General features: G+C 34.2%; 1 protein-coding gene across 2 annotated transcripts; it reads left to right on the top strand.

Moving 5' to 3' along the window:
• Window positions 1-974: 974 nt before the first annotated feature.
• On the top strand, window positions 975-8,625 carry LOC103945826 (vicianin hydrolase). Of its 2 annotated transcripts, none has more exons than XM_048586199.1 (13): window positions 975-1,239; window positions 1,337-1,406; window positions 1,841-1,899; window positions 2,073-2,148; window positions 2,692-2,769; window positions 2,889-2,976; window positions 3,078-3,330; window positions 7,038-7,153; window positions 7,258-7,481; window positions 7,689-7,720; window positions 7,799-7,901; window positions 7,987-8,121; window positions 8,232-8,382. In XM_048586199.1, exons 1-13 carry the CDS (start codon window positions 1,027-1,029, stop codon window positions 8,246-8,248), a joined length of 1,464 nt encoding a protein of 487 aa, XP_048442156.1. In that variant the 5' UTR covers window positions 975-1,026; the 3' UTR covers window positions 8,249-8,382. The 2 variants fall into 2 exon arrangements, with proteins under 2 accessions (XP_048442156.1, XP_009354685.2); XM_009356410.3 differs by having other exon boundaries at window positions 977-1,239; window positions 7,987-8,095; window positions 8,232-8,625.
• The last annotated feature ends 5,904 nt before the right edge of the window (window positions 8,626-14,529 follow it).

Genomic DNA, 14,529 nt, shown 5'->3' with positions numbered 1-14,529 from the left:
GACACTACACTAAACACTTCACTAAATCAGTCTTAACTTAGTTTATTCTAAGCTAATCCAACCTAGTCGCTAAAATTAATCCAATCCGAAATAGATCGATGTAACAAACGCACCCTTAAAAATAAAAGTTTTCATTCAACTAAAATTCATAGATCAATCCTCCGAATTTCTTGCGTTCATGGTGAATATTGTTTGAGTGTCAATGTGTCATACAGTGTCCCGATAATGAAAATCTTGAGCCTCCTTTCCTATTCGTTGTGATGGTAATTAAGATGCCTAAAAGATCCATGGATCGGATACGATTGGTTGAGAGGTGAGAAGATATCCCCAAGGCTCAGCCAAATAGATGGTTCAGGTTTAGCATGTTTGCAATGGTATTTATTGGGCTATATGTAAACGCATCTTTATAACGAGGACTAATCAGTCATTGCAGTCTGTAAAAGTACGGTCCAAGTGAGGAATTTGTCTTTTCATTGTACGTAACCCAGCCAATAATATGAGTCGTCCGCTTCAGTGACAATTTTAATTACTTTGAACTTTTTAATAAGGACAAGAGTTGTTTGCCCTTTTAGTTTTGATGCTTTTATGTGCTTTCTTATTTGTGTAATTACGGTTAAATCACGTTAATATTTTATATTACTATTTATTTTGTCTTATTATTTTTATAAAAAATAATATAAAATATTAACGTAGGTTAACCGTGATCACATAAAACAGAAAAGCACGGAAGAGCATCAAAACTAAAAGGCAGACAATTCTTATCCTTTGAATAACATGAGAAACATGCACGGCATTTTATAATGTAGGAGTGTGACCTGTCAGTAGCTATCTTGGACTTTCTGGAAAATGATCATTTCCGGATCATTTCAATCAAATCCTTTCACTCCATTAATTGAATTCATATAATTTGATTAAAGGATTAAAATTATTATAATTTTAAAAAGTACAGGATTTGAGATGATTCTTTCCGGACTCTCTCTATATAGTATATGATAAGACTTGAGAGGTTGAAGGTAGTATTCCAAAATGTTCAATGTACTTGAGCGGCAGAAGAGAACCAGTTGTAGAAACATGTTGGGTGGTAACGGAGGACGTCTTCTTTTTTGCTTCATCCTCGTACTTTTTGCTTTGTTAGCAAGTGCTGCTGTGGAAGTTGAACCGAGTCATTATTCGATGCCATTTAATCGAACTAGCTTCCCACCTGGGTTCATCTTTGGAGCTGGTTTAGCTGCTTATCAGGTGAGAACATTTACTTTCAGACATATTGAGAGCAAAGCTAGCACTACATGTAATTATATATATATGATCTCTTTTAAATATTTTCTCCCATGCATAGTCTGAAGGAGCAGCTCTTGTTCATGGAAAGGGACCAAGTATATGGGATACCTTCACTAGGGAACATCCAGGTCTCTGTCTCTCTTTCTCTCTCCCTCTCTCGTAATTGGAAGTAGAAAGGGTGTTAATACTCGGAGCTTAATTCATATCATACATGCTTGGCAGTTTGTTAAGTAAACGACGAAAGGGCTATATGTATTTTATAACATATGAGGGGTAAACGGGAACTGGATCCAAAGAAATTGAGCTCAATGATCAAATGATCCACATCATTAAAATCTGATCCAACAGTTACAATTATTATAATTTTTAGAGGGTCTTCTGCTTGTAGTTGTTGGATCAAATTTTAATGATCTTGATCATTTGATGAGTGAACTCAATTCCTTTGAGTTTGGATGAGATCCGGTATCAAATAAACATGTACTTTTAACATTATTTAGTGGATTTTTATCGCAAATGATAAAAAATCAATGTCTTAATTATAAGAGAGAATTTTTCATGGCAGAAAAAATTTCGGATGGTGGCAATGGGAACGTAGCCAATGATTTTTACGATCACTACAAGGTTTGCTCCATCACTCGTATATATTATATATTATATATGTTTGACTGTTAGTTATTCATCACTCGTATGTATTATATATGTTTGACTGTTAGTCTCAGTTAGTTTTACTTCACCTACTTGAAAAAGAAATTAATTATGTTTGGATTAATTGAATGCTATATCGTCACACGCAGGAGGACATAAAATTGATAAAAAAGATCGGCTTGGACTCCTTCAGATTTTCTGTCTCATGGTCAAGAATACCACCTAGTAAGATTATAGATGCATCTATGAATTTCCATTATACTGCTCAAAATTTGACTAAATTATAAACTACATTGAAAAAGTTATGAAACTATGCATATTAATTACAGTGAAACAGAGAAGATTAAGATTAAGATTTAGAAAGGAATGAGACCTTGTATTGATATTGATGAGTTGAACAGACTGTAGAAAATGAGAAGGAGAGCTTACAATTTATACTTACAAAACAGTGAACAACAAAGTTCTTAAGCCTACAAATTAAACTAACTGTATAATCTTCTACCATACTCTTCTAATAATTTTCATCAGCTAAACCAATCTCCGTCTTTCAATCAAAATCCATTCTCCACCACATATTTTGATACTATGAAAGAGTATTGGTCATTCTTTTGAAAATAGAAAGTGCTGGTAAACATCGCAGCCAGTTCCCAATTATTCTACAATATATTTTTTTGTACTGAGAGTCGTAATTGGATAATGAATTTAAGTAAACTAGGTTCAAGGTTCGATTTAACTTAACAACTGTAGTTTTTTTTTTTTTTGTCACAGAGGGTACAATTAAAGGTGGAGTGAACCAAGAAGGAGTCAACTTCTACAACAATCTGTTAGAAGAGCTCTTATCCAATGGTATATATCCACTATTCTTCTTCAAAATTAATGCCTCCCTTTTATTTGTTCATTGATTCAGTGCGATAAATCAGTCCTCCCAAGATCTTTGGCTTATCCCTGCAATCTCATGTAAACAGGAATTGTGCCTTTTGTGACCCTATTCCATTGGGATACACCACAAGCACTTGAAGATGAGTACGGTGGATTTTTAAGCCCTAAGATTGTGTAAGTATATTGAACTGAAGGATACAAATAATTAACCAAGTTTTAATCCACCCTGATGATAAAGTTGTAAATGAGAATATGGATCATTTGATCATTAACAGGAATGATTTTCAAGATTATGCCAATTTTTGTTTCAAAACATTTGGGGATCGTGTTCAGCATTGGGTGACATTGAACGAGCCAATTACATACTGTGTTAATGGATACAATGGCGGTACTTATGCACCCGGTCGATGTTCAAACTATGTCGGAAATTGCACTGCTGGTAACTCTGCCACTGAGCCTTACATTGTTGGTCATCATCTACTACTTGCTCATGCACACGCTGTGAAGATATACAGGCAAAAGTATCAGGTTGGCTCCCATCACGTTTTCATTTGTTTTAAAAAAGTGCATGGCTACATTATTTCACGGCTATTTCAAATGAAATATTCCAGAGTATTTATTTAAAAAGGGTCCGTCTCCGGTACCTTAATAAAGTATTCGGTACCATTTAATTTGAACATTCTACTATAATGCAATAACGTCCAACTATAATGTACTATCTTAGGTTCTTAACAATGTAATCTAACATTCACACCATAAAGTGCAACATTAGTATAGTAATACCAACGTCATTTGGTGTAATTAAATATAACGTGAAGATAATTACGTAACCTAACTTGAAGTGTAAATTTGAAGTAACCTAACGTACACCGTAAAGGGAAACCTTGGTATAATAATACCAACGTCATTTTGTCTAATTAAATATAATGTTAAGATAAATTATGTAATCTTGGAATGTAAATTCAAACAATCATGGTGTATCCTGACCTTAATTGTAGGTTGACATCATGTTGTAAATCTTGTGTAAGTTCATAACATTAATCTCTAGTAATAATATATGTCTATATTGTAATAGTACATCATTGGTATAATAATAAACGTTAATTTCGTAATTCAACCACGATGAAGTACAAAAACCTACCTTGACAACGTAATAAAATGTCCACAATGTATGCAACCTTATTATAGTAATAATCACGTCATTCTTTGTCATCAACTTAGACCAATGGCGTAGCCAGAATTTTTAAATAATAGAGTCATAATATCGATCAAAAAGGTACATTGGGCATTTCATTGAGCACCTAGTAGACACATGTTAATTCCTGTCAACATATGTTGAAAGTTTATGCCAACATATGTCGACAACTACAATTACTTGTAGAGACTTGTTGATGGTGGATGCAGGACACTGGGAAGTAGTAATGTTGAAGACTGTCAAGCATTTTCAACTAAAGTATTTCATACAAGAAGAGATAAAAGGAAGACAAATATGATAGAAGAAAATGGAAGAAGTAGGAAAAAGAGGTTGTAATTTAGTTTGCCCTAACTGTTTATAAGGGTCAAATATAATATACAAACAAATATATATGGAGTTTTTAAATAAGGAACTGTAATCAAAAGGGTTTATCAAAATTTTTAATTAACCAAAAACCATCTACTAACTTTATTTAATAAAAATAGCTTAAACTTTAATAAAAATGATTCAAATTTTAATAAAAATGACAAAAGTTTTACATAACAACAAAACAGACAAAAAAAAAAAAAAAAAAAACATATACAGACGCGTGGGAACCTGCGTCACACTCACATCACATACACACATTCTTCCCCACTTAACCGTTCAACCTCTTTCTCTTCCTCTTTCATATATTCCCATCCATTTTTTTTTTCTCATTTCACCTCACCCGTCTACATCAACTTTTTTTCTCTTTTTGTTTTTTTTTCACATCTCCCCACTCTTCTCTCTCCTTTCACCTCACTCCATAAACATTTTATTTTTATTTTATTATTTGTTTATTTGACTATTCTTTCAATTGTTTTTGAATAAATTAAGTAATAATATTACAAAATCAAAAATAAAGAAAATTTTCATTATTCAGTTTTATGAACATTAATACTGTGATTCTTTCAAAAACAGAACATTGACTACTTCTTAAACTGAACACTATTTCTTAAATTGAACATTAAGTACTTCTTAAACTGAATACTATTTCTTAAATTGAACATTGACTACTTCTTAAACCGAACACTATTTTTTTAAATGAACATTGACTACTTCTTAAACTGAACAATATTTCTTAAACTAAACACTAACTATATCTTAAACGGAACACTAATACTATCATTACTTCTTGAACTAAACACTGATTATTTCGTAAATTGAACACTGACAATTTCTTAAGTTGAACACTAGTACTACTACTATTTCGTAAACTAAACACTGACTATTTCTTAAACCGAACACAATAGACTATATATTAAACCAAGTAATTGTACTATCACTATTTCGTAAACTAAGCACTGACTATTTTTCAAACCAAACATTAGTATTATCACTGTTTCGTAAACTAATACTATCATTATTTTGTAAACTAAGCACTGACTATTTTTAAACAAAAAACTAATTATTTTGTAAATTAAACATTGAATATTTCTTAAAATCGAACACTAGCACTATCACTATTTTTTAACTATTTCCTTACAAATTATTGGGTCAGCAATATATTTTTTTTATCTCAAATTTCTCTCTTTTTAAATTTTTTTGGAGTTTGTTGATGCCAGTTTAAAGGGATTTGGTTGGCACTACCCTCACACTCTCTGCCTTACACACACACACACACGCTCTCTCTCTCTCTCTCTCTCTCTCTCTCTCTCTGAACCTTTTCCTTCCCGATGAAATATTTAAAAAGTAATTTGGATGCAGCTTTTGCACTAACGTTTTCTGTTGAAAATTATTACTTTTTTTTTTTATACGTAAACAGATTTCTCTCTCTCCTTCTCTAAAAGAAAAAAAAGCCATTGAAGCTTCACTCTCAAGTTTTCCTTTCCAATGAAATGTTTTAAAAATAATTTATTTCATCCATCCATTCCATCTCATCATTTTAAAAATAATTTATTTCATCCATCCATTCCATCTCATCATTCATTGTACTACTCCCACTACTTATTTTGCACTGCATGTAAGTCTTCTTACCAGTTATATCTGCTCACAATCACAGCAGAAACTTGATTTGATAATTGAATTGGTTGGCACGTGCTTACACACAATTGGGTTGTATTGTTTTTTATTTTTTATTTTTTTATTTCTTGTCATTATCATTAAATAAAGTTTGTATATGGTTTTTTTTATTAAAATCTAAAATTTTAAAGTCATTTTGGTTAGTTTTTCTTTTTAAATATTGAGATCAAAGACAACCAATGATCCTGCAACTAACTTAAACTTTATCTTAATTATGTAGTCTTAAAATGTAATTGTGAGCTATCATAGTGTATCTTAAATGGTACCGAACGAAAGGCGAATTTTTAGAGAAAAGAGAAAGAAAAGGGTCTGTGGCCCATTTAGTTTGATAGATAGGTGGTGTTTGTTCATTTCGTCCTCTCGTCTCTCATCCGCATCTCTTTGTTTTTCTCATAGGTCACCATTTTCACTCTTGGATATTTCTCATTTTTGTGTCTCCAATATAAACTTGGGAATGATCTTATCTAGCAAAACACTTGGCTACTTAATTATACTTCCCAAAAAATATTTTTTTTCACTTATAAGTAAGAGGTCTTAAGTTCGATTCTCGTTAAAAACGAATTTGAACCATATTATTACTAACTCATTTTGAGAATTGGCCTACTCCCTCACCTCTTAGTATAAATAATATCATTTGTTTAAAAAAAAAAATGTCCAAAGAAAAAGTATTGACACTTTAAAGTTGCTTTAAACTTGAGTTATATTTAAGGAAAACTAATGAAAATGACTTGAAAAATTTGAGTTTTAACGATAAAGACAAAATAAGGGTTAAATTAATAATACTAGAATTGACTTTTTCGTGTAAAAATATGATTTTTAGTTAAAGTGAACAGTACCGCGGGCTTTTCGTTAAAAAGAATTTGAGTTTTAACGATAAAGACAAAATAAAGGTTAAATTAATAATACTAGAATTGACTTTTTAGTGTAAAAATATGGTTTTTAGTTAAAGTGAACAGTACCGCAGACTTTTCGTTAAAACTCCCTTGTATTTATGCAGGCCTCTCAGAAAGGACAAATTGGGATTACGGTTGTGACGTTCTGGTATGTAGCAAAATCTGAAACAGCTGCAAGTAAGAGGGCGGCCTCTAAGTCTCTTGATTTTATTTTCGGCTGGTGAGCATTTAACCAACTCCAATCAAAATTAATTTAAATTAGTTAGGTAGCTAGCATAGTTGCATTTGAATTATTAAAAAAAAAAAAAAAAAAAATTTACGTAGGTTTGCTCGTCCTGTTACATTCGGTGAGTATCCCAAAACTATGAGGTCTGCGGTGGGAAATCGGTTGCCTAAATTCAGCAAAGCAGAATCAAAGCTTCTTAAAGGATCCCTGGATTTCCTTGGTGTCAATTATTACACGAGTACTTATGCAGATGCTTCCTCACTCTCCACTGTTACAACTGTTAACCAAAGTTTCTTTGGAGACATGAATACCGCTCTCTCTAGTAAGTAGTGCTAAAGCTATATCCATGCTCAACTCATATATATTAATATTAATCCATCCTCATTTACTAAATACAAAATTTGACATATATATATATTTATACACACACACACATATATATATAGATATATGTATATATACATATTTATATACAACTCAAATGTGTGCGTCTCTTCTGCTAATTTGCTCTTCTGCCATGCACATGCAGCGGAGAAAAATGGGGTTCCTTTGGGCACACCGGTACTCTCTCTCTCTCTCTCTCTCTCTCACACACACACACACACACACACAAATTTGAGCCTGCTTTGGTTTTTGCAGACTGCTTTGAGCTGGCTGTACATCTACCCAAAGGGAATTCGAGAGCTTATGCTGCATATAAAGGAAAATTACAACAACCCGGAGATTTACATTACCGAAAATGGTATTGTATACAAATTAATTATTTCGCATAATTTATGCTATATATCTTATATGAATTTGAAATGTTGAACTTTGATTTTTTGTAGGTGTTGGCGAGGCAAATAATAGCTCCCTGCCTATTAAGACTGCCCTCAAGGATAGTACCAGGATTAGATACCATTATCAACATCTTCAATATCTTTCGAAAGCCATCAAGTCAGTACAAAGGATTTACGGATATGGTGTCAACTACATTTAACTAATCAAAAAGCAAAACACACACATAATCTATACACTGCAAATCAATTCAAATTTTGATACGGAGTTGATGTTTAATTCAATACGTGTGCAGGGAGGGCGTTAAGGTGAAGGGATACTTTGCATGGGCACTTCTGGATGTGTATGAGTGGGAGTCAGGCTACACTGTTCGATTTGGGCTCACTTATATTGACTACAAAAATAAAATGAAAAGGTACCTCAAGTATTCTGCATATTGGTTTAAGATGTTCCTCCTAAAATGATTGATGGTGCATGAGTGTGGAATAAGGTTATAAGAGTACTTCAATAACTCATTACTTGAAGACCAAACTCTCTCCATCTACGTGATAGAATATTATGTTTTTTCTCTTCTTGCATCAGTAAGGTCTGGTCACATATATAGCATCGAGACCCATCAGAAACTGTATCACTTGTTCTTGAGTCGTGTATTATTTAAGAAACTGATTGCTGCTCCTGTTTATATTCAACTTTTTTCTTCTTGGTTAGGAAAACATCAGCGTTACGAGGATATTTATTGATATGTTCAATAATTGATCACACGTTGAATATCAAATATTCGTCAACTATTACCTCGTGAAAACCAGTCCTTTAGATCAGCCCAAACTTCAACTAGTGTATAGCAATACAACAAGCTCCTGATTCAGGAATTCAATAACCAAGAGGCAACCATATCGTTGTGTTGCCTTTATAGCAAATCATATATGAAGGCCCATACTTACGCTAAAATTGGTCAAGCGTGCAGGATCTTTTGACCTGTCCAGGCTCCTTGCTTACTTGATCGGAACTCAACCAGTAGATAAAGGTCGACTAGCATTTGATGATAAAGCTGCTTCTTTGTTAGGTCTAGTACAGGTTGATTTCTAGTTAGTAGTGACGTTTGGGATTCCACCCCTACTATTACCAAAAATGGAAACCAATTCAATTGGCCATATTGCACGTCTAAGGTGCCAACAAATAAGGCCCAGCTAGGCTAACATATGGAATCTCCTTTTTTCCCCGCTATCTTGTAGGAAATACTACATCTATCTAAAACATTGATCCTTGCACTTACATTATTTAATAATTTTTTATACAGTGATAGATTTACACAAATGGGTGGAGAAATATGGATTTGGATCTGCTTCGGACCTTAGAGTCCGAAGCTCAGGAATCAATTCAATCCAACGGTCCTCATTAACTTATTTTCCTGGCCCACCACACAAAACCAACAGCTCTGATTTCTTTTACACTTCAATCAGTGGCCCAAATGATTTGATCCCTAGGCTCCGGACACTAAGGTCCAAAGCGAATCCAATTCCGAGAAATATTAGTATCAAACTTGCACCGCTAGATTCTTACTTAAAATCTCTCACTTACAAGTAAAGAAAAATATTATTCGACCATAGGATTAAGGTCATCTCTAACCACGAAAGGCTAATAAAAGCTTTAGGCACAATTTTAGCCCTCAAAAATATAATTTTTTAAAGAATCCAATTTTCCAAGAAAATAACAATCTTAGAAATTCAAAACAATAGGTATGATTAAAGCCAAAACCTAGGGAAAAAAGTTGAGGGTCAATAGCATTGTCGTCCCCCAAATTCTAGAGCAAAAGTTGAGGGGCGACAACGCCACCAACCTTCAAAACTCTAAAGTCGTGGCAACCAGATGGGGTTTCAGTTTTTTAGCTTATTCATTCGTAATATAGGCAAACTACTGATCCCTCATTAAGTTTTGAATTTGCAACTTTTTATGCTTAATTAAAATTTTACATTCTAATGCACCTATGAGCTACTTTTCTTAATCCCTTTGGTGTATTATAATTATCTTTAGGAGATCAAAGTCCCTTCCATGATGAAAGAGATCAGATGAATTTTCGTGGTGTATGGGTTCAGAAGTTAGTTAGAACCAAAAGTAGTACATCAAATAATTAAAAGTTGCTACATCTTTGAGGGACAAAATTTATCATGCAATGAAAAAAGTGTCCAAGAGCCAAACAAAATGGGATGAGAAATTATAGCCACTAGAAGCGAACATGAAATAAATGAACATGGAGAGGGGGACAAGACTCACATGTAAGAAACATGGGTCGATCGATCAGCCTTTTGGCATTTGCCTTGTTTCCTCTAGCTACTCAATTCAAAGCAATCTCTGTTTGCTTTGGTTTGGTTCCTTGTTAGCACTCATTTACATCTGCATCTTATCCTCTTTAATTTGTCAAATCATTCTTCAAACACTTTGATTTTATGTTTTTTATTTTATTTTATGTAATTACATATATAAGCATGAATTAAATCCTGAACTTATACTAAATCTAACTTACCTTATCCATCTCTCGTGATCATTTAGGCTAACTTCAAGGTTTGGCACACACTTTTGTATTGATAATTTGGTACAAACAAGAACACTGTCCCCCACTTCCCCTGCCTTGTCTGCTGAATATACACTTCAAAAAGTGTAATATATATTTGATGAGCAATGAAAGATTGGGATGGAGGATAACATGGTTAGTACACAAGCTTTGCACATGTATGAAAAGTGCCATACTATTATTTTGAAATAACTTGATGCCACGTTTCATTGCAAGTTACGCTTCTGTCAAAATATATGAGAATTGATAATCACACATTCTTTTTCTCCTTGTACACAAATGTTGCTACCAAAATTATAATTTTTTTTGCTTTCTGTTTTTCTAATTAAAAGCCCGAAGGCTATCAATTATTCAAGAGGAGGCAAAAAATCACAAAGTTTCTTTTCGGGAGGTTGGGGGAAAGCCGGGAAAGGAGGCGAGTTGGTTTGCCATTTGATAGTGGTGCATATGAGGAATTTGTGGAGCCAATAATCAATACTATTGTTCCACATTCGAGATGTCTAAGAAATATTTGAAGTCGAGCTTAAAGAAATTGAGGTTTCACCATAAAATTTATTGCCAATATGAAGAATAGCATGCCACCTTATAAGCACACGAAAAGTCACTTGCCTTGATCACCTTGTGTTGAACTTGAACCTGTGGATGTCTGAGGGACAATGTTACACTGGTGTAAAATTTATGGCCAGGTGCGATCCCAATAACGGTGGGGTGGGGGAAGGGCGACCTACGACTAATGCTTGATTTGCAACTGCCATTTAAGTCAACATTATGATACCTTCGTCTCCAAGAAAGAAAATGTCATATTCGTTCAGCGATGAAATCGTATGTAAAGATTACAGTTGAATTTGTAGCGTTAATGGGTACAAATTTTTACCTTTTTTCCAATGGCAAGGTGGGGCAGATCCACTTGCCAATTTCCTTAACTACTTCTAAGAAATGTAATTTTCAAGAACTAATAATAATAATAATAATAATTATGCACATCTTCTCTACTCTTATTTTCCTTTTATTTAAAAGCCTGGTTGTTCAACTTCTCCTTCGTATATGAGCTTAACCACTCAACAACCCCCATATATGGTTAATATAATAAAATTAATTTTGTTTTAATAATTAATTAGGTGAGTACTACTCCATCAAAAAGATAATGACGATTGGATTGCTAAACATTTGAAGAGTCATTGGAAAACCTTCACATGTATATTTTTCAAATTTATGAGATTACTTTGGTTTCAATGTGCATCCGCCATTGTGGATATTAGTTAGTCGCTTAAGTTATATTATTGTTGAACCAACAAGTAGTAGCGTGTTAAATCTTTGGCAAGATGCAGGAGGAAAGCCAGAGACAAATTAAAGACAACCAGCTATTAGGAAGCGATGACTTTTGCACCTACTCTGAGTCTCAGTCTCTCACTTTCGAAACGATAATTCATATAAATTAGTTAAGCTAGGTAGGGTTGGTTGTACAGATAGTACTTTTAGTTATAACCACCCAAATGATATCTTAATTGTTTATAGAAACTAAAATGGTTAGGACATATAATTAGAGTTGTTAAGCAATGACAATTACAACTTGATTCTTATATTATTTATGATATAGGTCAAATAACCAGCACCATATGGTATAACAAAAAGAAGAAAAATTAATGATCGTATATCTAGGAGAAAAGAAATAAAAATAGTGATACAAAAATATGTTTTTGATAGATATAATATTCTTTGTTCTTTTTTTCATACAATGATATTGAAGGTGGGAGATTTGGAATGATACTGTAGTGGGGGATTTGGAACAAGCCACACAATATGACATCGCAATTAGATATCAAATTTATCATCAATAAAAAAATACTACTAAATCCTAATGCATAATTTTTTATTCCCTTGAATGGAATTATATGACGACTATTCTCTACGTCCAATCAATAAGAAGAGACCAGAACTTGTCCAGATTAAGCAGAATCAGTTTCTTTAGTATAAGATATTATTTATGCTAAAATATTGAACATGCTTGCATATCTCACAATATACAATAAACTTAAATAATGCTATGATCCTTACATTTAAACTACCATATATTATTTTAGTTCAGACATGTATTTGTCACCATCTTGCATCTTAAATTGTTCATAGTGAAGCATACATTTGGAGTTTGCACATATAGAAAAGTCTTTCTGTTTTTATCTTTGTCGAGACGGAGATGGAAAACTCTAATCAAAGTGAAAACTACTTGTTTTATATCGGTGTGTGTATGCCTATTAAACGACCACGTCGAAATCTTATTAATAAATTCTGGCAAGTATCACGAAATTGAGATAATCCTACCATAATATATAGGGTGAATTGTTAATTTAGTAATTGAATTATCATGTCACATCCTAGGCCCGAGGCGGATCACTTTCCGGGTCCTGCTTCACCACCGTAGCATGATATTGTCTGCTTTGGGCTTACCATTCTCTCACGGTTTTGTTTTTAGGAACTCACGAGCAACTTCCCAGTGGGTCACCCATCATGGGATTGCTCTAGCCCCCTTTCTCGCTTAACTTTAGAGTTCCTACGGAACCCGAAGCCAGTGAGCTCCCAAAAGGCCTCGTGCTAGGTAGAGATGAGAATATACATTTAAGGATCACTTCCTTGGGCGATGTGGGATGTCACAATCCACCCCCCTTAGGGGCCCGACGTCCTCGTCGGCACACACGCGACCAGGGTTAGACTCTGATACCAAATTGTCACATCCCGGCCCGGGAGGACCACTTCCCGGGCCCGCTCCACCACCGTAGCACGATATTGTTCGCTTTGGGCTTACCATTCCCTCACGGTTTTATTTTTGGGAACTCACGAGCAACTTCCCAATAGGTCACCCATCATGGGATTGCTCTAGCCCCCTTCTCACTTAACTTCGGAGTTCCTACGGAACCCGAAGCCAGTGAGCTCCCAAAAGGCCTCGTGTTTACTAAGGATGGAAATATACATTTAAGGATCACTCCTCTAGGCGATGTGGGATGTCACAATCCACCCCCCTTAGGGGCCCGACGCCCTCGTCGGCACACCACGACCAGGGTTAGGCTCTGATACCAAATGTCACATCCTGGCCCCGGCGGGACCACTTCCCGGGCCCACTCCACCACCGTAGCACGATATTGTCCGCTTTGGGCTTACCATTCCCTCACGGTTTTGTTTTTGGAACTCACGAGCAACTTCCCAGTGGGTCACCCATCATGGGATTGCTCTAGCCCCCTTTTCGCTTAACTTCGGAGTTCCTACAGAACCCGAAGCCAGTGAGCTTCCAAAAGGCCTCATGTTAGGTAAGAATGAGAATATACATTTAAGGATCACTCCCCTAGGATGATGTGGGATGTCACATATCACCTGAGTAAAAATTCAATCCCTAAACTATTTTTTTTTCCAAAAAAAAATCAGTTATTGAATTATAAAAAGAATTTGCCTAGTTACATCCTTAGTATTATATTTGAAGCTACTATATTCAATTTTCCATCAATTTAAGTCACGTTACTTGCATGTGATACATATTGGAGGGTAGATTGGTATATTTTCATAAAGAAATAGTGTCTGGAGTTAACTTTGGAGGTATACGTTAGAGTCGCAACATATATGAAATGTTAACGGTTTATAGGCGAGAAAATGACAGCATTACACCCTAAAGTGTATAAAGCGACTTAAGTTAGCGAAAAATTAGATAAAATAGCTTTGAATATAATAGTAGGAGTGAAATTAGTAATTTTTAATGATTAGGGACTTATTTTCCTGAAAAATAATTTAGAGACCTAATTTTCACTAAGTGATAATTCAGTGACTAAATCAGCACTTCACCCTTATATATATACACTGAGTTTGAGGTCATTTAAATTTACAATTTATTTTTGTCACACATGTCTTTTTTATAACTTAATAATTTTATAAAATGATGAGGGAATTGGCCTCTTTTGGCATGCGAGAGCTAGAGAATATGTCAAATTGACCAAGAAAAATTATGAAAATAAAAGGTGGATCAGAAACCTATGGACCGATG

The sequence above is a fragment of a genome, unplaced genomic scaffold (assembly GCF_019419815.1).
Source record: "Pyrus x bretschneideri cultivar Hongxiangsu unplaced genomic scaffold, Pyrus_bretschneideri_v1 Contig24, whole genome shotgun sequence".
NCBI classification, from domain to species: domain Eukaryota; kingdom Viridiplantae; phylum Streptophyta; class Magnoliopsida; order Rosales; family Rosaceae; genus Pyrus; species Pyrus x bretschneideri.
The sequence above is the reverse complement of the archived record's forward strand: the minus strand, read 5'-3'. Positions and strand labels throughout refer to the sequence as shown.